This window comes from Pan paniscus, chromosome 15, assembly GCF_029289425.2.
Source record: "Pan paniscus chromosome 15, NHGRI_mPanPan1-v2.0_pri, whole genome shotgun sequence".
Classification (NCBI taxonomy): domain Eukaryota; kingdom Metazoa; phylum Chordata; class Mammalia; order Primates; family Hominidae; genus Pan; species Pan paniscus.
The window spans coordinates 48,439,060-48,466,263 of record NC_073264.2 but is presented as its reverse complement, the minus strand read 5'-3'; the positions used below and the strand labels follow the sequence as shown (position 1 = coordinate 48,466,263).

General features: G+C 35.5%; 1 protein-coding gene across 5 annotated transcripts in view; it reads left to right on the top strand.

The window, feature by feature from the left end:
• The window catches only part of MDGA2 (MAM domain containing glycosylphosphatidylinositol anchor 2), an 847,276-nt gene that overhangs the window by 352,246 nt on the left and 467,826 nt on the right, over positions 1 to 27,204 (top strand). For 4 of the 5 annotated variants that reach the window (XR_004666173.3, XR_004666172.3, XM_034937505.3 and 1 more), the window contains exon 2: positions 22,456 to 22,595. Coding sequence is in view for 2 of the 5 variants with exons in the window: in XM_034937505.3 (XP_034793396.1) it covers positions 22,456 to 22,595 (140 nt within the window). In the remaining 3 variants the exon portion in view is untranslated. Of the gene's footprint in view, positions 1 to 22,455; positions 22,596 to 27,204 lie in introns of those variants that run through there. The other variant, XM_055097557.1, reaches the window with a different exon arrangement.

Sequence of the window (27,204 nt, the reverse complement as noted above, 5' to 3'; positions counted from 1 at the left end):
GGTCTCAGTCTCCTGACCTCATGATTCTCACGCCTCGGCCTCCCAAAGAGCTGGGATTACAGGCGTGAGCCACCGCGCCTGGCCCACTCAGAGATCTTAATACAACATTTTGTATAGAGTAGCTACTCAATTAAATATTCATCAAATTGAATTAAATTGAGTTACTTAAGATTTGTTTTTTCTCATACCGATTTCTTCCATGCTATTTCATGCTTTCATAATTATCAAATTCCTTTCTAGTTTAAGTTCTTTTCCCTCTTGTGCTTTTGCCAGCTTCCAGTTTCAAAGTTCTATTGCAAACTAATTCTAACTGAAGACGTCATTCCAGTTGAAAATGTTTAGTAACTGTTCTATAGTTAAAGACAGTTTTATTTTCTCTGTCATGTTGTTTTTTGTTTTGTTTTGTTTTGTTTTTTGAGATGGAGTCTTACTCTGTTGCCCAGCCTGGAGTGCAGTGGCGTGACCTTGGCACACTGTGACCTCCACCTCCCAGGCTCAAGAGATTCTCATGCCTCAGCCTCCTTAGTAGCTGGGATTACAGGCCTGCACCACCATGCCTGGCTAATTTTTTAAATTTATTTTTTAGTGGAGACAGGGTTTCTCCATATTGGCCAGGCTAGTCTCGAACTCCTGACCTCAAGTGATCTTCCTGCCTCGGCCTCCCAGTATGCTGAGATTACAGGTGTGAGCCACTGCACCTGGACTGTTTGTCTTTTATGTAGGAAATGAACCATCAATTGCATCACATCTACTAATCAAGTCAAGTCACAAGTCATTTAAAAAATACCTGTACTTGAGCCTTTTATTAGCAGTTTTACATACAGTCACCGAAATGTCATCTGTAACTATATACCATATATATATATATATATATATATATACATATATATTCATGACTCTTTTTTCTCTGGGGCTTATTCAACACATAACAAAGTTCATTCCAGGAAAACGGGTGGTTAGTCTTTAAAATGGGGAGAAGAGTTCCACTTTGGAATTTGTGACTCTGCTTCTCTGAAAGAGCCTTAGGCACCATCTCTCCTTCATTATGTATGGCAACTACAGAATTTCTATTAATACCATGCAGCTGTCCAAAGGAGGAGGATGTATGTGTGTGTAAGAGAATATGGCAGTGGCGATTCCAGTTATGGTTGGAAGGGAGAGGGAGGTTTACGTTAGCAGATGCAATCCAATGCTGATAAAATATTTCCTGCATTTGCATTTTGGCTTTATGATTTTGAAAAAAATATTCAGACTTCAGGTAAATAAACTTTAAAGAATAGTAATAACAACAGGCTACTCTTCATAGAAGCTAGAATTATTACACTGTCTGAACCCGAACTGAGAATCTGAATATCCACACATGGTAAATAGAATCTGAGATGTGGATATACCACAGAAGTTACGTTACTTACGTGCAGGTTGCGTTTTCTGGGTCGTGTCATATTAAAAGTCCTGCCTGCTCTGTCTAGCACTGCTCCTGAAGGATAAAATCTGATTGAGCTCTGTTCTTCCAGGGTCTGTATCTCCTCGTCAGATTGTTTGAGTTCAAAAAACTTAGCAGTAATTTTTATTTTTTAGGCTTCCTTATTTTCTTGCTAGAAAGCACTGATATTAAAATAATAATAATAATAAAGCACGAAATGAAATACAGCACAAAATTACTTCCCAAGACTGTTGTCAGAGGATAACCTAATTTTCACACTTTAAAGCTTGTCAGTAGAATACCTATTAAAGAAGAGAAAATGTTATTTTATATGTGGAAATCTTCAGCTTCCCTGCTTTACAACTGTTTACTCTGCTGTTTAAGTTATTTCTGCTAAGGTTTAAAAATGTATGCTCTGTGACATATGGCCCATGTCTGTTAGTCTGTTTCTCCACTGATAGGAAATCAAATCCAAATATAACACTGTTAACAGGAAGTACTTTTTCTATGGAATATCTGGGAATCGCTCTGTCTCTGTCTCTCTCTCTCTCCACTCAGTTTCCTCTTACGTTTGAAGTTGAGTATTTTTAAAGAAGAGCCATTCTTAGCATTTTAATGACAAATAAACTAGCTATTTATTTCTAAGTGGAATGTTTTATACAGTTGTAAAATAGTAAGCTCCAGAACTGAAAGGGACTTTCTCAATATAAATTATTAAAAATGAATTATTAAAAATGAATTATTAAAGAAACATTCTTTTTTTGAATGTTACCAATCAATAGTTATTAAGGAGAAAGAAGATGGAAGTAAAGGCATAGCAATTTTCCAGACAAAAAGTTTATGGAAATTTAGTAATGCAATGTGACTACATTCTTATTAAGGTCACTGCACTGCTCTTGCTTTGTAAGCATCTTTAACTTGTATAACTAAACAATCACTTACGAACAGTGTTGTAGTTTTTCTTTTTTCTCTGGCTCAGATAAAAATGCAGTAAGTTGAGTATCACAGGGTAGTCTATGGCCATTAATTAGCTTTAATAGTTCCTACTAAATCTGTTTGTAGCACAGAAGAAACCACAGAATAGCAGATGGTAATCTCATTCTCTGGTGGGAGACAACTGGCATTGAATGTTGACAAGCTGAGCAGGTAGAGGTTAGGTTTCAATTACCAGCCTTTAGGGCAATCAATGTTTGATAGTCAGAAATAGAATGCATCTTTTAGTCAAGGCATTTCATTTGATAAATAAAATCTATAGGAACTATTTTTTGTGATGTTAACGATGCTCTATTAAACACCAGCTGTGTCAAAAAGCTATTAATTGAAAGGCAAGGAAAAATACCAACCAAGCTCTTTTCTTAATCCAGTGACCAAGGTCAGGTCTGCCACATAAGAGAATCTCAAGAGCAAATGCATAGGGTTACCCAGAACTGAGTACAGAGTCACTTTTGTGTGTGTGAGTGTGTGTTTCCACTCTCAAGCTAAGACAGAGCAGACAGCTAATCATTCAGGAACCACAATCTACTCTGTCTGCCTTCATTCACCTTCAAATATGTCCTGTGTAGTCACCTATATGCTTTACATGTGTTTCCTAGAACGGTCATATCCTTGCCATAATATACGATAGGATGTCCTTGAAACTCCTCTGCCGATGAAGCCCTTGCTCATGTCTTCTTTACCCATAATCTCTTACAAGATTTTGGTTCAGTTTAATCTGGGGTACAATGTTTTTTGGGTAAATGGCAGAGATTGATAGATTTCCCCTAACTTTAGGGCAAACACAAGTACTCAAAGCATTCTTAAATCTCTTTAACCCAGGCTCTTCCCCTCCAGGAAAAATAGAGGAGGTTATTGATATAAGTTCAGATTTTATAACCATCCTTCACTTAAGTTTACTATATGTAAGTTTAAGATACAATAAAATTGGACTTCTTCACTTGGAAAATTCAAGTTTCTCTTTATTAGTATTTGGAAGGTTGAGGGCATCATTATTCATCACACTAGTCAAAGGAAGAAAGGAAGGGAGGAGACAGGATGGAGGGATGGAGGAAAAGAGGAGAGAAAAATATTGAAGGAAAAGAAAGTGGTAGAGAGAGGAAAATGGAAGGGAGCATGAAGGAAGGAAGGATAGGTAGATGTATCGGATGCTATCATTCCTACTCACCTACAGGTTTGGTAACTATATTCTCATATAATCAGGGAGAAATGCCAAACTATAAGCATCCCATCTTTCTCACAGAGTTTTTGTTTTTGTTTTTGAGACAGTATCTCTGTCACCCAGGCTGGAGTTGCAGTGGCACGATCGTAGCTCACTGCAGTCTTGAACTCCTGGGCTCAACCGATCCTCCTGCCTTGGTTTCCCAATGGGTTAAGATTACAGGCATAAGTCACCACACCCAGCCACAAATTGTTTAATAGTGTATTTGTTTGCTAGGGCAGCTGCAACAAAGTACTGCAAACTGGATGGCTTTAACACATTTATTGTCTCACAGTTCTAGAGACTCTAAGTCCAAGATCAAGGTGTCCACAGGGTTGGTTTCTTCTGAGGGCTGTAAGGAAGAATCTGCTTCAAACCTCTCCCCTAGTTTTGGTGGTCCTTGGAGATGCAATACATCCATCTCTGCTTTAATGCTTATATGGCATTCTTGTGTGCTTGTCTGTGTCCAAATTTCCCCCTTATACAAGAACATCTGTATATGTATTAGGGCCCACCCTAAATATTTCAATTCAACTTGATTACCCTTGTCAAGATCCTAACTCTAAATAAAGTCACATTTTGAATTAATGGAGGTTGAGACTCCAGCATTTCTCTTTTGGGGGAACACATTCCATCTATAATAAATGACATGTCCTTTTTTGGTAATATTACAGAAAAAAAGTTAATCTTTAAAGTATGTTTCTCCTATTGCTGCCATAAGACAAACAAACAAAAGAGTCAAGGTAGTAGAGCATAGTGTACTTTCCTTCCATGAAAAAATAGTAGGTGAAATATCTATTAGGAAGTATCTCTATCATGGAAAATAAAGCTTTGATAATTTTTATCAGGTCTATAGAAAATATGGAGATGAGCCTGAAGAGATTAAATACCCTTGTCACCTTCTTTCTATAGGTTGGAGTTCAGTAGCATGTGTTAGCTGAAAATGGGATATGCTTTTAATCATTTAGTTTACAAGGTGTTGATGTAATAGGAGGAACATATATTTAATACTTTAAGATGAATAAAGGTCTAGAAATGGGTAAAAACAATTTCATTATTTGAAAAACAAATATAATTTTGCAGATTATAATAGATGTTTTACAACTTGCCTGCAAATCAGAAATGTACACTCACAGAAGAGAAGATTTGTTTGAATTTGTTCAAACTCAAGGATGTTATTTACAAATGTCAGTATCTGTGACTTGCCTACATAAAGCAGATAGTCTACTGTTCTAGTCCAGAATAATAGGAGGTGATTGACGATCCACCAACCAGTAAGAATATTATAATATGACACCTCGGGAAAATATTGTAATACAATCATAATGTGCATTCTAAGCAGCACACTTTCAGACATTTTTATATGTAAAAGTTACCACATAATAAATAGAACATAGGAAAGGCAATTAGTCTTTACTCCTCAGGTTAAAGGAAAGTATGATATAACTTATCTTACCATAAGAGATATTGACCTGAATTAGTTTCATTTGATCAAGTGACAATCAGTTAGGAAAAGATAGAATTTAGAAATACAACTGCAAGTAATTTGTAAAATTAGAGTTAGTGTTTGCACATATTCAAGAATTATGTTTAGCTTCTCTATTTCCTTCCTTCCTTCCTTGCTTCCTTCCTTCCTTCTTTCCTCCCTTTCCCCCCTCCCTTCCTTTCTCCCTTCCTCCCTCCTTTTCTTTCTACTATAGATCTAGATAGGCCTTTTTTTTCTGCTGCATTAATTCATTCATTCGGTAAGCATTGAATGAACAACACAATGTGCTGGTCACATTGCTTGGTCCTTGGGATAAAATGCCAATAAAATCAGGTGCCGTTCTTGCTTGTAAGGAGTTTATTTTTAACAGAAGGTGACTGACTGACTTTAACAATCACAGATATGTGTGTAAAACTGTATCACATTAAGTAGTATGAAGAGCTGGTTTATGGAGCTCTGAGTACCCATAAATGAATGATTGGATTTGTTCACAGGGGTCAAGGAATGTGTCCATGAGGAGGGGACACTGGAGCTGAGTTTTAGGTAAGCAATTAGATTAGTGGAAAGGACTTCGAAACTAGGGAGAACAACATGCATGCAAAGGCCTTGGGCCAGGATTAAACAGAGCAAGTTAGAAAGACCGGAAAGAGAGAGAAACGAGTTTGAATACCCTGAGGAAGCAGAAGAAGAATTTCCAGGGTTTTTAAGGTCATGTTAATGACAATTTTACTTTTAAAGTGTTAGAAAACCATTGAAGATTCTTGAGTAAGGGATTAATATGGTCATTTTGAAAAGATCACTAGTGTTCTCCCTGGAGATTCAATGGGATAGGTACCATCAGACTGCTTTTGCAGTAGTTGGAGTGAGAGATGATAGTGGCTTGCATTGGCATGAGAATGGCAAAGATGGAGGAAATGGACAGATTAAAAGGGTGAGTTCTTATGTTTGTGGTATATGAAACATTTCCGATGGTATTGCCATTCAATGATGTAGGAAAGGCTGAAAAAAGACACCTTTTTTGAGAGAAGAGAGGTGTTGAACGTGAATTCAATTGGATATATTGGGATATATTTAAGACATCAAGAGAAACTGTCAAGTAGACAGCTGGGCACAGGGGCCTAGAAGACAGGGCAAAGTCTGTGTGGAAAATATAAATTTGTGGGCCATATAGATGGTAACTGGGCCGTTCTAAACGTGATGTATGTGTTCTCCAGGTAAGAATGGATGAGAAAAAGCTAAAGTAGCATAGGGACAGTCTTATGGTTTTTTACTCTTTTCCCTATACAACCAAATTGGGATGAGCCCTAGGTCCTCTCCCCATATAAATCACTAATGGGAGAACATGATCTTTCTAGGGGAAGGCTTATTTAGTGTTGACTAGCATCACAGGAAGCTTTTCTTGAAAAGATATAATCAGAGCTTTAGGTAAACTCTTCCAAAAAAAGGTATAAATGCCCTTAGCTTCACAGCACATTGTCAGCAGTCTCCATCTCAAGAAGATACAAAATAATTCAAAACAAATATCATGACATAAGTAAGTATTTTTGATTTGAGGTTTTCATAAATATGCACACATATATCATGTGCAAGACAGTCCTTAGGTTTCTCAAAATTAATGATTACTTCTCTGTTTATTTAAAGAGGAAGTTTATTTCCAGAATTGAATTATGTGATCTTTGCACTAAATCCTAAGTAAAAAAAGATTTTGAGTACCTGTACAGCTATTTATTATTGTATTTATCTTTTCTTTAGTGTCACTTATCAAATGAGTAATGTAGACGCAGAAATATTTGTATTTCATTGTTACTGAGGTGCTCTTCTAAATGTTTGGCTAGAGACTGTAATCTGAATTAGGATCATGTGTAACCATTAATTTGCTGTCATAGTTTGATATACTAATGTAGGTCAGTGACAAAACACCACTTTAAGGTACTAGTAGCTAATAGGAGCTTATCGACATGAGAACTTGTCAAAAAGGCCTTTCAGTGTAAATTAAGGAAAGTTTGATATATGTCAAAATAGCTCTGAAATTAGATCCTCAGGTCTCTCATTCTCAACCATTAATTAAAATAGAGTCTTCATCTGCATAATAACATTTCTGGTTTATGTTACTTTTTGACTATTCATTTTAGGTATTGAAATTTCAGTATGGAAAATGCCATTTTATAATAGCTTGTTTGGATATTTCTTTTAATTTTCTACAAATATTTGGCTCCTTTTGAGATTATAATAGGGAATCAAATACATACTTTGCATTCTAAATATTAAAATGTTATTTCTAAAAATGCTGATTCTAGTGATTGATTAGACAGAAGCCTACCAGAATTGCTTCTCTGTTGATAAGCCTGCTAGTTAGTTATTAGATATTTCCTTATTTTTATATATTTAAGTTGTTTGTGATATTAAGTAAATGAAATAGTACTCAATTAAACAAGTTATTTTCCATGTTTATTTTTGAAAAGCCCAGTTTCAGTTGAAATTTTCAGCAATAATTTTCCTTCATTTATTTGATGAACTGACCTCAAAAAGAGAACTTTAGATTTGTTGACAATTTTGATCATTTCTTTACATGGGCAATATACATAAAGTTGCGGTTTATTTTTACAAATGTACTTATTTTTGGTTTCTTTGGATTTTGTAGAAATTATTGAGAAGAAAATGTAATGTTTTTTAGTAATGAGCAATAATATTACTTTTCTCGTTTGCTCCATACATGGAGATTTCAGACTCTCAACAAAAACTAAAAATTTGAATGGTTAATGCCATGAGCCAGAAAGTATGGTAAGTCCTAGATATGAATTATATAACATGAGTGCTACAACAGTATGAGGTAGAAAGCCATATCATCCCCATTATATAAATGAGGAAAAGGAGATTACCTTAGATTATGCTAGCATTTCCAACTCAGCAAATCCAACTTCACACACATCACAATAAATTAGCAACATTGGGAAGATTTAACTCTTTTATCATTGGAGACTTTATAACTAGAGGAAAGATTTTTTTGTGTGTTTTTTGTTTTGTTTTTTTGCCAATACCATTAGGCAGATGTGAAAAAAAAAAAACTTGTGGCAGAAAATTATTATTGAAAGAATAACATTGCTTTTTTTTCTTTGCTTTAAATTTTGACTGTTTTAGTTACTGCTCTAAATTATGTTGATATTGTAAAATTGTAATGTTGGTATTTGGGAGATAAATCCTTAGGACAGTGGGCCACTAAAAATGGCCTTGCCAAGTTGACAGAGACGGTGACCTAAACCTTAATGAGCTTGGTCATTCCTTGGATTTTTATGTATTGTCTTATTTGCTATACAAATGAATTGAAAAGAATTCAAATGAGATTGGAAGAGTGCAAGAAGCTGTTGAGTTTCATTAAGGAATGTGGGAGGAGGAAAAGCAAAAATCTACACTGGCATCTTGGAAAATGACAAATACTTGTTATGCTCCAATGATGACCCAAGATTTATACCACGTGATGCCTACTGAGACCCTGCCAAGAAAGTCACTTACAGTAACACAATAAGTGAAAAAGGCAAACTTCTTAGAAGTTTTAAATAGAGGTGTTGGTTTTGCTTCAGGCAGACTTGGTAGGGCAAAGAAGAGGGTGAGCTTTCTGAAGTCCAGAAACAAAATTTAAGACAAGTCAGAAGATTCTAAGTCCATAAAAAATGTCTGGAAATTCACAGAGAAAAATATAGTGGATCCAGATAGATAAGTGTTTCCTTTATCCATCTGGATTAAGAGAACCAGGGTAACTGTAAAGTAGAAGTAGAAAAAGTATTATAGTCAGGGAGATAGAGCTTAGCTTAGAAATAAACTTAGATATGAACTACAGAATCATTATATTAGCTCTGGGGGAAAAATGTGCTCATTGTACAAAAAAATTGAAAAATACAGAACCATATTAAGCAAAAAGCAAAGATATCAGAAAATTAACTGCTCCAAGCATCATCATTGTTAACATTCTAGTTAATGTCCCTCTAGACAAGTCTCTAGGTACACAATATGCAATAGTACATTAATGGGGTCATACTATGCACATTATTCTTAGCAATATATTATGGATTTCTCGTCATGTCAATAAACTATACCATTTTTGTATTGGTCATATTGTAATCTATTTATGGATTTTTCACACTTTATTAATCCAATACTTTATGGCTTGATATTTATAATTTTACCAATCATTTAAAAAATAAAACCACTTTAATGATTATACTTGTTCATATCTTTTCCCTCTTGTATGATTATCTCTGTTATCACTTTTTTTTTTGAGACAGAATCTTGCTGTCACCCAAGTTGGAGTGTAATGGTGCAATTATAGCTCACTGCTGCCTCCACCTCCTGGACTCAAGGGACCCTCCCACCTAAGCCTCACAAGTAGCTAGGGATACAGGCTCATGCCACCAAGCCCAGCTAATTTTTTTTTCTTTTGTCGAGATAAGGTCCTGCTATATTGTGCAGGGTTGTCTCAAACTCCTGGCTTTAAGTTATCCTCCTGCCTCAGCTTCCAAAAGTGCGAGATTACAGGCGTGAGCCACTGTGCCTGAAAAATTATGTTTTAAGAAAAAATTTTGAGAGCATCTTTTTAGAGAACTCTTATGTGTACATACTATCTGTGTATGTACTAAGTTTACACATAAACTAGAAAATATTAATGGTGTACACCTGCGGCCAGCACACTATGGGTGGGACATGGTTCCATTAAGCATTAATGATCACATCCTCATAAAATCTTTTGTGGAAGGTTAAATTATTAATCAACTTTACAGATACAGAAACAGAGGCACAGAAAGGTCAAACCATTTGCCCAGTGTGACACAGTTAAGTTTAGAGCTCTTGCTGAAAAACCACAGTGCTTACTCAATCTCTATACACTTCACACTCTTCTCAAACTGTGTTTTTAAAAATCAAATAATGTCAATATTTTTCCATGCCAATGTAATATTTGGAGTTACAAGTGTATATTTTTCCATATATGCTGTTATTGACAGTTTCTCCCAATATAAATATTATGGTGGGCATACTTGTATATGTATCTTTTGGCAATTTGTCGTCTTATAGTAATTTTTTTAGAGATGGGCCAAAAGTTAAGTATATTTCATATTTGGATCAACATTGACAAACTGCTTCCCCCCACAACTGTACTGACTCCATCCAGTAAGTATGGAGGTATATATTTCTTCACACTTACTCCAGCTTTAGGGTAACCAATTCATTATTTTACTTATTACATTTACTAATATCTCAGGCAAAAACAAATTATTGAATTATGTAAATTTCTTTTAAAATGATTTAGATAGAACAACATTGAACATGTATAGACCACTTGTTTTTGAAAGTACATTTTGAGTTGGGCATGGTGGCTCATGCCTATAATCCCAGTATATGGGGAGGCAGAGGCAGGAGAGTTGCTTGAGCCCAAGTGTTTGAGACCAGCCTGGGTAATAACAATGAGACCCCATCTCTACAAAACAAAACAAAACAAAACAAAAGAGGAAGAAGAAATTAGCCAGTCATAGTGGCTTGTGCCTGTGTCCTCAGCTACTTGGGAGGCTGAGGCGGGAGGATTGCTTGAGCCTGGGAGGTTAAGTCTGCAGTGAGCCAAGGTAGTGTCACTCCATTCCAGCCTGGGTGACAGAGCCAGACCTTACCTTATTTTAAAAAGTAAAATAAAAAGAAAGTACATTTTGAAAGGCACCGATCCATGTGTTTTACAACTTAGATTAGTTAAAGTCTAAATAGCTTATTTGGTTTGACATCTAACAAAAACATGATCTCATCACTTCTTCGGGGTTAAAATAGAATAATTTCCAAGATAACATTTAAAATTAAAGTTGTGCAAATTTTGGTGTGAGAATCTAAGCAAAATAATTTTACATTTAACAATGAGAGAGTATGGCTACAAATAATGCTTAGTTACTTTTTATGTATTAATATTTCTTCATTAGTTTAAAAACGGCAGGGAAATATTAATTAGCAGTTTGTATTAGAGAAAATAGGTTTATATATATATGTATATATATAATTAAATTTAAAAATCTTGTATATTTAAGTGTTGTGAGTCATCCATTTGATTTTCCATTATTATTAAGATTCTAAGGTTCTGTGATAGGCCAGGCATGGTGGCTCATGCCTGAAATTCCAGCATTTCAGGAGGCAGAGGTGGGAGGATCATATGAGGCTAGGAGTTCAAGACCAGCCTGGGCAACATGGAAATACCCTATCTCTACAAAAAAAAAAAAAAAAAAAACAACTAAAAATTAGCTGGGCATGGTGGCATGACCTTGTAGTCCTAGCTGCTCAGGAGGTTGAGATGGGAAGATCCTTTCAGCTCAGAAGGTTACAGGTTACGGTGATTTGTGATGGTGCCACTGCCTTAAAAAACAAAAAGGACTGTCATGACAATGCAAATTTCCTATATTGTTTATTTTATTAACAAACTCTAACATTATTAATGACACTTCTTAGAAGAGGTGTTTATTAATTTATTCAGGAGAATGAAGTATATTCTCTTTACCACTGAAAGCAGGGTCTTGCTCTATGGCAAGCCAAAATGGTAAAAGTGCTTGTGGAGAGGCCAGAGTGTGAGGCTCAGCCCTGGGAGCCTGAGGTTACAGGTAATCTGGAAGATGGCAGATATAAGAAGGTTCCTGGGAAGTACCATGCCACATTGCCACATATGTGAATCACTGAGATACATACTTACAGAGCGAATTTCAGAACTCCATCCTCAAATAAATGAAAATTGAATTGTTTGAGCAGAAATTTTGGATAATTCAGCTCCTATATATAAATCTATGAGATTGTCAAAGCCTAATATTTTAAAAATTAGGAGCTGAATTGTAATATGTACTAATAATTGCTTATGTTTCACATTGTATGGTTTAGACAAATGTTTTTACTTTAGATTCTCATGGCACCAATTAACTTAATAAGAGTATCTTTTTTATCAGAGTATAAATGATTTATAATTCTTTTTCTGTATTCTATTCTTGCTCCCCAAATCCCCAAAGACACAAAGGACTGTCTAGACTTTTAAAAATGGGAATGCAGCAGGGTAAAATGAAATTATAATATATATAAAAAATCACAAAATGTGTTTCTAGCATAAGGCAGAATTGGCATCAAAACTAAGCTTTGGCAATTCACAAACCTTCACTGGGGATATTAATTTTGTTCAAATGGAAATAAAAAAACACATGATCTTCAGGGTTTTAGAGAGGACTATAGATCATCAAAAAATAACATGAATTACACAGGTGCTTGATATTTACTAAGTTTACAGTCCATGAGGGTATTGCCCCAGTGGAGTCTGAATCATTTCTACCTTGTGGTAAACTGTTTTTCTGCCTTTTGTAGAAGGAGAAAAGAGCCAGACTTGGGGTATGTTCCATTATCTCACTGATCCCTGTCTCCTGGGATCCAAGATGTTTTTTTTTGACAGGCTAAGAAACTTGTCCATGGGGCTAGTCACAGGCAGTGGCAGTGATTTCTCAATGGAGATAAACAATGGGGACATTGGCAGGCCAGATCCTCACAATTCTCTGCCTACTATTGCTACTCTTGGAAAAGCAAATTGAAGTTTTCATTGTTGTCATATTTCACAGTAAATTTCATTTGTTTTCTTGATGAGTTAGGCTGGAAGAAATAACGTCTCTCTCTAATTACCCAATTTATGCTTAAGGTTGGAGCACAATGATAAGACTAATTTCATTTTGGTTAGTATTTGCTGGGGCTTTGTGGATGTTTCCAAGAAAACTGAAGAGCCCTTAATTTTAGAGAAGGATTTAAGTATATATTTCAGTCCAGAGAGATTAAAAATGATGTCATTAGTACCTCTGCCTTTAGGAGTCCTGATCTCTTAAGGTGCTGTGATAATTTATAAGAGGCAAGGAAGATTTGGTTCAAAGAACCTTGAAGAGTTCATTGACCACATGATATATGGCTTCTGACACTATTAACAGGATGCCATTTCACAAGTTTGATTTAGAGGGAAAGACCTGATCAAAGATTTTAAGGATTAAATGCCATCCTTTCCTGCAGTGTTATAATAGCTTCTCTCCCACTTTTACTATATTCTTGTACAAATTTCAAAATCTATTAAAAGTGGTACCATAAAGCCAAGAGGTAAGCTCCATTGTTTTTATCTCAGCTTTCTTGTTTGTTTGTTTGTTTTATACTCTATGACCTAGTTGCCAAGATTTCTGGAATATTTATGGGGTTTTTGGTCTAAAATTTACTGATTTGGTAAATATCTAATTTAACCTTTAGTGGGAGACAATTCAGGATGTAGCATAGGATCCAATATAAAAAAAGGAACATATATATATATTCATTATGTGATGTTACATTCATACCAAAGAAGAGGAAAGCTTAGTTCCCTACAATATTTACCTTCAAGTTGGGGTATTCCACTTAGTTTATACAAGTCGTTTGAGCAACATATGAGATTAGTTAAATATTTGATGGATTTTCAAATATCTTCCAGGTTCAGGTCAAATCTACTGGGAAGAACATAGTGAGGGACTTAGGGCGGGAACAGTCAGGTAGAGACAGGGAACATGGATGACCGATGGCTATGCGTGACTGCCTGGACTTGATGGCCCATGGTTCTTCTCTGGCATACTTGTCAGAAGTTGTCAAATGCTGTATTTGAAAAGAATGTTATGAACCTTAGATTCAGTGTAACTTTTTTTTTCATCTCTAAAACATGCAAGGGTTTTTGAAGTTTTAGGCTTAGATGCTAATAGGCAACTCTTCTAGGTGAAAACAAATAAAGGTAATCCTGATGAAATCTGAAGCTGCAAATGTGGAAATCTTCATGAAATAACATTTTTAGAATTGATATTGCTTTGTTTTAAAAAATAGGACACTTGTTGTTTTGTGGAAGATAATTCAGAATAATATTTTGTAATTTTGTATTCAATTTTTTATAAAGTTAATACTTGTCAAACAAGATAGTTTTTACACAGAAAATATGATTGCTTTTTATCATTGTCTTACCATTAGAATTTAAATTACATAATTTATTTTTTGTTTACCATTAAAATTTAATGTACATTTAATGTAAGTTTAAATTGTTATTGAATGTCATTGCTCTCTTTTGATGACAAACTTTCATCTGTCTTTCAAAATAGTATACCATATACTGCACATAAACAAGTAATTTGACTTTAAATAACAAATTAAATTAAAATTTAACTTAAATTAAATGTTTAAAGTTTTTACTTTAAATTCTTGGTTAACATCAACCTAAAAAATTATGTCAACTTTTATTATTTAGCAAACGTTAATAATTGCCATCTGAAGCCAGAAGCTTCTGGATTTAATTTAATTGCTTTACTTTGGGCTTTGTAAAGTCTCTTAGAGTGGTTCAGTTACTTTATAACAATGCTACCCAACATGTACTAAGGAAATAATACAAAATATTAAAAACCTTTAATAATCAAGGCCTTTCAACTAAAGTCATATGAGAATGATATAACCTTCTCTTGATTAAATCCAGTATATCAATAGGATCTTACTACTTTCACTTTACAACTCATCAAATTAAGGACAAAAAAATATTTACCTCTAGTGGACAGGAATACAATGTTAACCAAACATGGCGGTGGGAGGTTGGTAGAGGGAGTGCAGAAATAAGTTTACATTGATGTGGATATTGTAGTTAGTTTAAAATAACCAATGGAATCAAACAAATAAAATGATCTGCAGTCTGAGTTAAAATAATATATATGTTGTTTATGTATCAGAATATTTTTCTATTTGGGATTACATAAATGACAATTACAGAAAGATTTTAACCATTTTTTGAAGAAAGTATTGAATAGATATACAAGTTGAACATTTAGCTTATGTGCATGTTTGGATATGTGTTTATGTTCATGGGTGCAGGGAGTATGGCAGTGGGATAAAAGAATAGTCTTTATTGTGTTATAGTATAGGACAAGTATGTAATTTCAAAGATCTTTGCATAGAAGTAAAAGCAAGTAAGCTAAGGCTGAAGGAGAGGCAAATGATCACAATAATGACCAAAAAAAGAAATAGCGATTTACCAAAGTGGTCTTCTATTTTCCTGCCCTGTTCTTTTAGAAATACAAATGATAGGCAGAGCCAGACTGTAGTAGACAGAGGAGGGCAAAGCACATGCCAAAGATGGCTGTGAATGTGTTATCATTATTTCTAATCACTAGACAGTAAAGGAAAGACAAGAGGAGTCCTGTTGTTGGGAGGATAAATGTTGCTCTTTTGTCTCTGTTTTTTTTTTAATGGGACACACTAAGCTTATTTATATGCTGTAGCATATTTAAATGCTGTGAGGATTAGCCTTGATTGTTTTACAGAAGATATTAAACAGCTTTGAGAGATTCCCTCATATGTGGTCCTGAAGTTGACAGAGTTGAATTTGTAAAAAAAATAAACTAACAGAAAGAGAGGGAAAAAAGAAAAGAAAGAAAGTGGCCTTTTAGAGAAATTTATTTTTTAAGAATGTGGAAGGATACTAGAAAATAATATTGTAGTGGCAAAAAGTTGCAGTTGTGCTAGAAGTACAAACATGATGAGTTGCTGTTTCTTATGATTAAAGTAATTATTCTTTGTAATCCTAAAATGCTGGTACAATATTGTTGAAATATTCAGTTTTTCACTTATCACTCCTTTTTACATATGAGTAAGCCTAAATAGCAGTTTTACTATTTGCTTCAAGCTTGATTTGACCTACTGAGATCTTTTTCCTCAGTCAAACCACACATCATTCATCTTTTGACTCCAATTCTCTGCAGCCATTGCTCAGTCAAAATTCACTAATGCTGCCTTAATTCCCAAAGGCAATGACCTTTTGTCTGTGCTGCTCCTAACTGACAACTCCATGGTATGTAATATTTTTGGACAGTCCACTGTGCTCGGCTGTCTACTCATGTAACTTCTAAAGCACCTCATTTTCTTTGTTCTCCTTCTACCTCTCTGACTTTATAATCACACTAAGTCTCTTTCTTTAGCTTCTCTAGTTAAGAATACATATTTATCATGGTTCTATCATAACTTATTCTCACTCTACATGCTCTCCTATAGAACTCTCCTCTATTCTATGTAGCATCAACTACCATTGAAAGCTCTAAAACTTAATGTCCAGCAACAACTTGTCAACTATTGGTGAACTCACCATCAGCATCCAAAACTGAATTCTCCACCTTCTTCTTCAAATCTTCATATTTTTTTCCTGCCTTTTTTTTCCCCACAGAGTCTCTCTCTGTCACCTAGGCTGGAGTGCAGTGACAAGATCTCGGATCTCGTCTCACTGCAACCTCCGCCTCCTGGGTTCAAGCAATTCTCCTGCTTCAGCCTCCCAAGTAGCTAGGACTACAGGCGCCCACCACCACGCCTGGCTAATTTTTGTATTTCCAGTAGAGACTGGGTTTCACCATGTTGGCCAGGCTGGTCTCAAACTCCTGACCTCAGGTGATCTGCCTGCCTCGGACTCCCAAAGTCCTAGGATTACAGGCATAAGCCACCACAGCTGGCCCTGTCAAATTTTTTGATAATAAAACATGCAATGTAACTAGGCTAATGAGGAAGATGTTAGGCAATGGAGTTGTCAACAACAGGAGTAATATGGACTAGGACTATATGCACAAAAAATATATAAAAATAAGTTTAGAATATCATTGTGAAAAAGGGAGGTGGGGGAGATCTCATGTAATATATTAAACCAGAAACTCAGATAGGAAAGAAAAGAATGGAAGCCACCATATCCTTGAAGTACTATACACGTGCTACATTGAACATTTTGAGATAAACAGAAGAAACCAATCATTGACAATGCTGATTAGCTAAATGTAACATGTTGTAGAAAACTGAGAAGTGTTTTATGAAAGCATATGATCACTTAAATCAATAGAAAGCTGGGAAGAAAGTTTGATTATTGTTATGTTTGCTTTACAAGCAAAACTGAATGACAGCTAAGAGAATGGTATAAGTAATACATACTGACTCTTGGCCATGTGAGAACAGTAAGGTATAGGCTGTCTGTCTGTCTCTATCTGTCTATCTGCCTCTCTCTCTCTCTCTCTCCCCCTCTTTCTCTTTCTCTTTCTCTGTCTCTCTATCTCTCTGTCTGTCTTCAAAATATCAATAGTACATGAGTAATGCTGGCACAGCATGGTTTGCTGAGCTGTTCACTAGAGCTTCTAGGAGAGGGACCAGTGAACATCCTTCTCTCCACACTACTTAACTAAACAGATCTGTTACCTTAACCAAGATCATAAGTTACATTGACCTAGTGTGGAAGAGTAGCAACATGCCAGTGGCAACTTGAATTCCCAGAGAATAGCTGCGTGAGGGATTTGAGGGATTTAACTAAAAAACCAGGCTCTTACTTGAAGCTCTTAGCAGAGAGAAAGCTCCTTGTACCAAAACCATAAATGCCTGATAGCAGCACGTTTTTCAGGAAGCATTGCCATTACTGAAAAAAGTTTCTTCATCAGAAACATTTCTCATCTAAGCCCTCATGCCAACAACCGTCCACCCCCAATGAATTGGGCTTAGGGCCCCTCATCTCAAGATTCCCCCAATGGTGGGTAATGTGAGTTCCATGGCGATCAAGAAACTATCTCCTATTAAAATAAAAAATTGTCATCTTTCACCTAGTCAGGGTATAAACTTCAGTGTCATCTTAACTTTTTCCCTCACCCTCAGATTCAGTTAATTGTCATGTCCTTTCTAACAAGACCTCTAAAATGCATCTCTCCTCCATTATCCATTCCCAGGCCTCTCCAGTGTCTCTCCTATGTCTGAGACATAGTGGCATGCTGATAAGGCTGTACGGTGGCAAGGTATGGAGTAAATGATAAACTACAGGGGATACATTTTTACATGGTTATTTCAGAAACACAATAGACACTGGCATATTACAAAGGCATATTTCAGATTTGCCTTTGAGCACACTGTTTTCTCTCTCTGAAATCTCCTTCCTCTTTTGCTCCCAAGAGCATCTCTCCAAACTTAGGTTAAATGTCACTGACTTTGCGAAACTTGTTAGACTCCCCCAGGCAGATTTAGCTATCGTCTGCTTTGTCTTTGTTTAGTACTTTTCATTTTCTTCTGTTAGAGTGTCTATCCTATTCAATTATCATATAATTTTAAATAATTTAGTCAAACCCAGTAGGCTGTAAGCCTTTAGCAGGTGCAGCTCATGGCATTAATCATCATATCCCCAGCACAGAGTCTCATGCCTGCTATAGCAGCTGCTCAATAAATATATGCTTGAAAGTCTATACATGAGGTGAAAGGATTAAAATGCCCCTGGTTGTTGCCATTGTAGAATAATTTATTTGTACTATTTCTCCAGAGTGAATTTGGTTTAACTTTCAAAAGTATATTCTAACAAGATAAAAGAATGTCTCTCTTTTGCCCTTTTAGGCTGACCTCTTCAACCCAAAGCCAAAATGTCCTCAGATTAAGACAGTTGATATGATTAGTGTTAGGAAAGATTTTACATAATGAAATTTGGTTTACTTCAAGAAAATTTGGATGAATATGAGTCTCATGCAATATTTTAACATTGTAATTCATTGCTGACTCTACAGGACAAAGGAGATCTTAACCCTTAGTCCAATTTAAGGATGATGAATTGAGGTTTTTTACCAACAAGGCAGAGGATCAGAGATGTCTTGCTTCAGGTATAAAACTGCAAATTGCATTTATATTTAAAGTAAGCAAATGCACTGCCATAATAGTTGATATTTTGCTAAAGTAAGAAGTTGATGTCATTATAGTGATAGTTGCTAAAATAGAAACTAAAACTCAATTAGTAAATAAATACCTCCTCTGTGCTGTGAATTATGTGATATGGGGATGATGCCAAAAATGATGCTCAGTCTGGCACTGAGATGCTTACTATCGTGTTTGAATGTGGAGAGAAAGGAAAATCACAAAGCAATAAATACATACCTCATGGAAGAAAAGAGAAGATAATCATTTATAAGTAATCCAAGAAGGTATCAGGAACATGGGTCCAATTATTGGTATGGGAATCTTAGATGGGAGAACATTATAAGCAAAGACACTTAAAATCTCAGGGTTCTTTGCATTCTCACCGAGGATAGCCTGATATTACAGAGAAATGGGACTTCTAGTTGGATGGTAAGCATGAGGACCCTTGACAGAGGGCCTAAATGCCACCCATGCACAGCGATTAGGACTCTATGAAATATCATAGGGAGATATTGTAGGTTCTTAAGCAGAGAAACAACATAATGTAAATAGAAATTTCAAAATACTATTTTGATCATTGTGAAATGTCATGGATTTGGCAGGTACTAGAGGTAGGATGATGAACTGGGACAACATTCTATTGTGAAGTTTGGTTAAGTTTGGAGCAATTCTGCTACTTACATTCTTAATCTAGTTTATGGTGCTCTAACTGCTTTATTAATGGTTTCTCAATAGTTTTTTATACCGCTAGCCTGGTCTAGGTCTGGGTCTAGTTTGGGAGTTATTTAGAACACTAATTTAACTATGACAGACATAGTTTAAATAGACAGCATCAAGTAATGAAAAGAACAATAGGCCAGTGGCTTTGGTCTCGTTTAGCCACAACTAGCCACAGGATTGTGACAAAGTCATTTGATGTCCTCAGGCTTTTCTTTCCTAATCGGGAAATAAGAGTGCTGACCTATATGAACTCTAAGGTCCTTTCAAGTGAGCTTTGTGCACACAAAAGAATTAAGGGAAGCTTCCAAAATACTCTCATTATCATTGAGCAGCTAAAATATTGAGCACATATTTTGATGAATACTAAAAGGAAGACAACTTCCACACTTAAAATTTTATGGAATATTCCACCCTCCTACAGGATAGGTGGTAGGTTCATGATGACTGCAGTATGCAGGCAATTACCTTTTCCAAGAATGTGTTATAATATAGAAGAAAAATAGCAGAAAATTAACCCTTGTAAATGTCACAGTGTGCTTACTGTATAATTTAAGTGGTTTAAATAAAGCTACTTATTTGCATAATGATGTTTTTGAAAGATATACCTTAAAAATAACAATACTAAGCATTGATTTGAAATTAAAACAAAAATAACAAGTGTAAATTAGTCTGGAAAGGATGTCATGTCACTATATAATTAGATATATTAATAAACATGTGGGCTATCACATATGAAGCTAAAGTTAGCATGGAAATATATTTTAAGATAATAGATCTGTATTTTCTATTGAACATTTATTTTATTTTATTTTGCAAGCATTTATAGATTTTCATCAATTCGTTAACCTCTATAATATGGATATGACTATATTAGACAGATGCCTAAAAATAAGTACTTCACTAGTATTACTTATCTAAATTGAAGTCCAAATTTGATCACTGCCTGAAATGATTTGTAGGAAATGTGGTGTGAAACATATCAGAGCACTAAGAGAAACACCAAAGATAAGGATTTCTAATGTCATAAAACCAAACGAATTATTACAATGTCTAGACAGAGTCCAGAGACATGATGGAAAATTTTTAATAAATTGGTTTTATAGACCAAACTGGACATATGACTTAAGCATCATTTAATTTTTCAAATCAGATAAAATGATGCATAGCAGAAAGTTTAGTTACTTTAAAAAGACAAAGGAAAAGGATATTTTATTCCTTGGAGTATTTTTCTTTAGCCAACGAATATAATACCCAGAACCTAGTCTAACTAGCTCTGTCATTGCAGCTATCTGAGTGTTTGGTAAAAATGCAGATTCCTGGGGATTCCTGCAGATATATCAGGTCTCTGAACACCTTTGAAATTTGTATTTTTAACAAGTTCTTGAGGGGTGTTTATTATGCATATTTAATGTCAAGACCACTTTTCTAGAAGTACTGTTTTGTTCTTATTCTACTATTGGAAACTTTTACCTGTCATTTTGATGATGGATATTGGAAAGCAGGGTTCTGAGTTTCAAGGTTGAGTAACAGGATTATGCTTTGGTACCTAGAAAGAGCTGGACATAACCAGTTGTTTTATTAACATAAGCGGTCTTTTCCATCTTCCAGTTTCTGCCTGAAATTGAGAAAGATAATGAAATACACCCTGATGTCAATTATTAAACTCTATGGGTAGACTGTGCATTTATGTTACATAAAACAAAATAGTAGATATTGAAAACTATTCTGTTTTACTTTCAGAACACAGCTTTTCCCAGAATGATTTTTTTCATGAGTTGGCCTTATAATCTTTTTTTCTTCCATAGAATCACCAAATTTATTTTAAAATTCTATAAGATTCATTGTCTTTAATGTTAGATAAAACATTCCTAATATGCTGGCACTGGCGTTAATTTTTAAGCAATCACAACCTCTGCTAGTAATACTACTGTTTAGGTTGAAGATATCTATCAGGAAATTCTTGAGATCACTGTCCTTTACATGTAGATATAACCTTTCCACTTGCCTTTAACTGAAATGATCATTCTCTTTCACTCCCAAATGTATGACAAACAAAAATGCTTAGTTCACAAAAGGAATTGATCTCCAATTTGAAGCTAGTAGCTGTCAATAATTTACTTGATGGCAAGCAGCATATCTTATTAGCTAAGTACTTCTCATGACCCACAGAAAGTTTCCATGTAGTTGTCCCCAACGATGTGTAAGTCAAGGAGTGTTAGTTAAATTTTACTGGCCCCTTGGCACTGAAGTAGGAGAAAATTATATTTAGAAATTTGGGCAGCTTTATGCTAATGAAGTTTCTTTTCAATCAGAATTTTAGACTCAGGCGACAATGGTATATTGTCTTCTTCCATGGCTTAATCAAGAATCATACTTTGTTTACATCAATACAGATGTCTATAAGTATGGTAAATTAAGTTGGTTTTCACTTCCTGAAAACCAAATCATCTTATTTGTGAGCTTCTTAACTTGCGCGCTACATGACTTAAATAATTAATAGACAAATGTCAATGTCTTCCATTCAAATTCCCTTTTCTCCTCCAATTGTCTTCTTTCTTTTGCACTACATATTTTTGGTGCAATATTCCTTATTATGTTAAAGTTTGAACTCAGAAAGGAAGGGACTTCCTCACATTTTAACAATCAAATTTTATCTTGTGGTCTTGTATTGATGGTGATTTCCTGAGGTTCTTCCACTACCTTGTTCCCCTGGAAATGTGTTGGTCACTGTTAGATAAATTTGAAGATTTCTTCCAGCAAAATCTTTAATGCCTTGGGGAGGTGTTAAGACTGATGAATCTGACTAATCTGACTATGGTGAAGTCTAATAAGAATTGATTTTATAGTCAAGATGGTTCATGAGAAGATCACTGACTTACCTTTTCATGTATCTTGTCTCTCTTCTTCCTGACTCGACAGCTCCTCCCACGGTTCGTATTGTGCACTCAGGCTTGGCCTGTAACATTGAAGAGGAGCGCTACTCCGAAAGGGTCTACACTATCCGGGAAGGAGAAACCCTTGAGTTGACTTGTCTAGTCACAGGACATCCACGTCCACAGGTGAGTCCCGAACTGTGACACTGGAGAAAACATTCTCTGACTTTTCTCAGAAGTCAAAAAGTGTATATTTTAGAATATTTAGCTAAAACTGTGTGTGTGTGTGTGTGGGTGTGTGTGTGTGTGTAACTCAAGTGCAAGTATATGTGCAACGCAGGACAAGAGTGGGGATTTCGGAACATTCAAACTTGAGCTATTCTTTTGTATAGGATGAAAAAAGAAATTTTTGTTTTGGTATTGTGGGAAATGTAGAAGACACTTCTAAGGAAGCTGTTAAACAGACAACTACAAAAATATCTCAGTAGGATAACAATTCATATGGCAATGAGTTTATTTTAAAACGTGGAACATGATTTCATGATGACATAATTGCAACCGAGAGGTATTTGCTCTCAAGAATGTGAAGCATGAGGTCACACATACTTTTCTTACTCCTTGTCATTTTATTCATAGAAAACCTTGAAAAACAAACAGTTGCAGATACTGTATGCACTCAGGCCTTCAGAATCGTCATCCACAGCTTTCTTAAACTAATTTAATAGAAGCAATAAAAATGGAGACTTTTAAAGGGCACTAAAATTACAATATGCGAAGGCAAAGCCCATGTGTGGTGGCTCACGCTTACAACCTCAGCACTTTGTGAGGCTGAGGCAAGGGGATCATTTGAGGCCAGAAGTTGGCAACCAGCCTGGGCAACATAAGAAGACTGTGTCTCTACAAAAAAAAAAAAATTAAAAAATTAGCTGGGCCTGGTGGTGCACACCCATAGTCTCAGCTACTCTGGAGGCTGTCGTGGGAGGATCACTTAAGCCCAGGAGGTCAAGGCTGCAGGTTGTCATGATTGTACCACCACACTCCAGTCTGGGCAACAGAGAGAGACCCTTTCTCAAACAAACAACAGCCAAAAGAAAAGAATAAAAAATTTGTAGGAACAAAAGAAACAGTTATATAGAAGATAATATGTTTAGGTTATATATATATGACGCAGCAATCTAATTTAGATGCAGAATATTGAGGATGTTTTACTCAATAATTGATAATTCTTATTGTCAATAACCTTACTAGCTCAAAATTCACATTTGTAATCAACACAAGCACTATGGTAGGAAAAGTAGTCTCACTTAGTAGACAAAATTACATATTTTAAGTATTTGTGTTACAGGAAAAAAGAAATCCAGCTAACAAAGCTACAGAGGGAAAAGCGAAGAGTAATGTGGAGATTTTATGAACTCACCATTTTATCCCTGTTTTTAACTTCTGCCATTCTTAACTCTTACTGACGGATGCTTAAGGATCTTTTTATTTACCATTTTGACTCTGAAATGATAAAAATAGGCATATAAAACATCACAGAATGAAGCATTAAATAGATAAGACCATGGCTAAAACAGAAATGGTAAAATATGTTTAATAAAACTCATGCTGTTGGTAAAATGAAAAAGAACAAAAGTAATCTAGAAAGAATAATTATTAAAAATGTTGAAAAAGGAAAACTCACGATAACTGAAATTTCAAAGTATAACATTTGCTATTAACTGAAAATAGATTAAAGAATAAAATTGTCATAATGAAATTTAGAGAAACACAATTTGAGCCAGGATAATTACGCTTGATAGAAAAAAAAAGATTCCAAAAGACAACATACAAGGACAGACTGATGACTGATAATTGTTAAAAATTGAAACAAGGAAAAAGATATGTGAAACATTTTCATTTTAAAATTTATACAGAAAACAATGAAGTCCAGTGAAAATAATATTACCAAAAATTTAAACAATGATAGACTTAATTCAAGGTAATATTAACTCAAAGAAAATACAGTGTTGTTATAATTTGATTATATTTTTTGTTTTGTAGACATAGAATAGAAATTTCAGAATCAAAAGTTGGGATCTAAACAGGAGGGTCCAAACACATCCAAAAAAAAGCCTTGAAGAGCTTTATGAGAGGCAGTTTATGGCAAGAGAAGACTCATTGAGGTTCCCATTAGTCCCGCACAGAGTGTACTAAATTTACACCTTCTGAACTCCAAATTATATTTTAAAATGCAACTTCTTATCTCTGTTTCTAACACAACCCAGGTGTTGCTCTGCTGCCTCTCTCTCCATCCTCCTGTCCCTTTAATATTAGAAATTTCCTATTTTATCTATACATTTTCCCTTTTTATCATTCACAATCAGGAGTACAACCTTTGACCTCTAGACAAACCAGATTAGGTTCTGAAACAAAGTAGATCATGCATTTTTATTTTTTTCCTAAGCAATTCCATTTTTTGGAAACATTTCAATGTGTTTTGATCCTAAGAAAAATGTATTGTTTTGGTATCAATATTTTTTTATTCCTAGAATTAATTAAGGTGTTTGCAGGTGAATCAGTTTCAGCTTATATTGCCCATTGAAAAATTAACTGGGCGGCTGGGCGCGGTGGCTCACGCCTGTAATCCCAGCACTTTAGGAGGCCGAGGCGGGCGGATCACGAGGTCAGGAGATCGAGACCATCCTGGCTAACGTGGTGAAACCCCGTCTCTACTAAAAATGCAAAAAAAATTAGCCGGACGTGGTGGCGGGTGCCTGTAGTCCCAGCTACTCAGGAGGCTGAGGCAGGAGAATGGCGTGAACCTGGGAGGCGGAGCTTGCAGTGAGCCGAGATCGCGCCACTGCACTCCAGCCTGGGCGACAGAGTGAGACTCCGTCTCAAAAAAAAAAAAAAAAGAAAAATTAAGTGGGCCTCTTCATTGTCAACAAACTGTATAAGGAAAGCTGACAGAACACCTGGGACCTGGCATCCCGGCCAAAGTCTAAAGGGCAATGCTGTTGGCAGCTGGTCCTGAGGATGATTTTTCTTGGCTGATATCAGAAAGCTCAAATGACTTTCTCGCTTGGTCTAATCTGAGTATAATAATAGTTGGAAATGCAGTGGAAGAGAGAGGTTCCTCATTCACTCATCAGCAGATTTCTTAATCTGCTGCCTATTCTTGTAGCAGTAAGAGTCATAAAGATTGTTTATTTCCAAAAGTATTGTAAAGAGCATTTTTTCTAGCCTCTTTCATTTTTTTTATGGTATATTGTTTAGTGATGGGTAGTGGCCTGAGAGTATTGATGTATCCAAAGAAAATAAAACAAGTGAAGGAGAGGTCAGTACGATGCAATGGTTAAGAGCATGATGCTGGAACCAGATTGTCTGGATGTAACCCTGGCTCCACCAGGACTAACAGTGTGACCTTGGAAAAGTTCCGTAATCTCCCAGCTTTCTGTGCCTCAGTTTTCTTTTTTATATATTAGGGATGATAATAACTATCTTATATCATAGAATCCTTTTGAGAGTTAAATTTATATTATGGATATATATACACACATATATTCTGTGTGTGTATATATACACATATACATACATATACAAACACACACATACAAATACAACTATACATTCTTGGTACATAAGCATTATGTCAGCATGTAATAGAAACATATGTTGGCTTTATTATTTGTCAGTAATTTAGGACCATCAACTCTAAGATCTAGATTTGGATGTGTAGGTATGAAAATAAGTAGATTTTAAAAATGGTTTTAGCATTCCTATATCCTGCTTTAAATTAGATGCATTTAAATCAATTTCAGTATTTGTTGTGTTTTATTGCTCTGCATAGCCTATACATCTCTGTTAATTAGCCTTTTTAGCTTGCAAGGAATAGAACTATGTTCAGACTACCTTGTTTAATGAGGGTTTACTACAAAGATACATGAAGAAGTAAGAAAGAAAGAAAGTAAGGGTTTACCAGTAAATCAAACAATCTAGTACAAACTCTAGATGTCTACAGCTTCAGGATTCAGCTACCCTTTTTCTTTCCTTCCCTGCCCCCCTCCTTCCCTCCCTGCCCCTTCCCTTGCCTTCCCTTCCCTTCCCTTCCCTTCCCTTCCCTTCCCTCCACTCCCCTCCACTCCCCTCTCCTCCCCTCCCTTCCTCTTTCTCCTTTCTCTCTCAAAATTGTCACGTCAATAATTTAAATACATTGTAAATATAGTCTTCTTGTAAATGACTTAAACAGTAGGATATTTAACATAAATGTTTCTCTTCTCAATCCTACCTGCCCTCCTTCCCAGAAGTAGATATTAAATAGTTTGGCATATCACCTTTCAGTTCTCGTTCGATGCATTTCCTTAAATATAATTATTTATGTTCATGTTCCATTTTCCATTTTTAATAAATGAGATAATGAAAAGTATTATTCTATGACTAGAATTTTTCACTTGGCCATGTGTCCACAACACCAAGTATGGGTCTAGGCTGGTAGTTCTTAATGTGTGGTTTCTGGAGATAATTGATTAAAAATGAAAATTCTCAGATCCCTTCACATTAGAAACCCCTGCATTCGGGCCAGCAATTCATGTTTTAGCAAGCCCTCCAAGTGAATCTGATGTCCACTAAAGTTTGAACCAGTGGCTTGGATCATTGTCTTCACTCAGGCTGAATAGTTCTTTGTATGGGTGCACTGAGTTTTGCTGTGAGTACTCTCAAATGTGTATAATTGCTGCTGTGTCCTTCATCATGAAATTACTTACAGATGGTCACTGTTATAAACAATCCAATGAATACTTGTAGGGTATATGTTTGT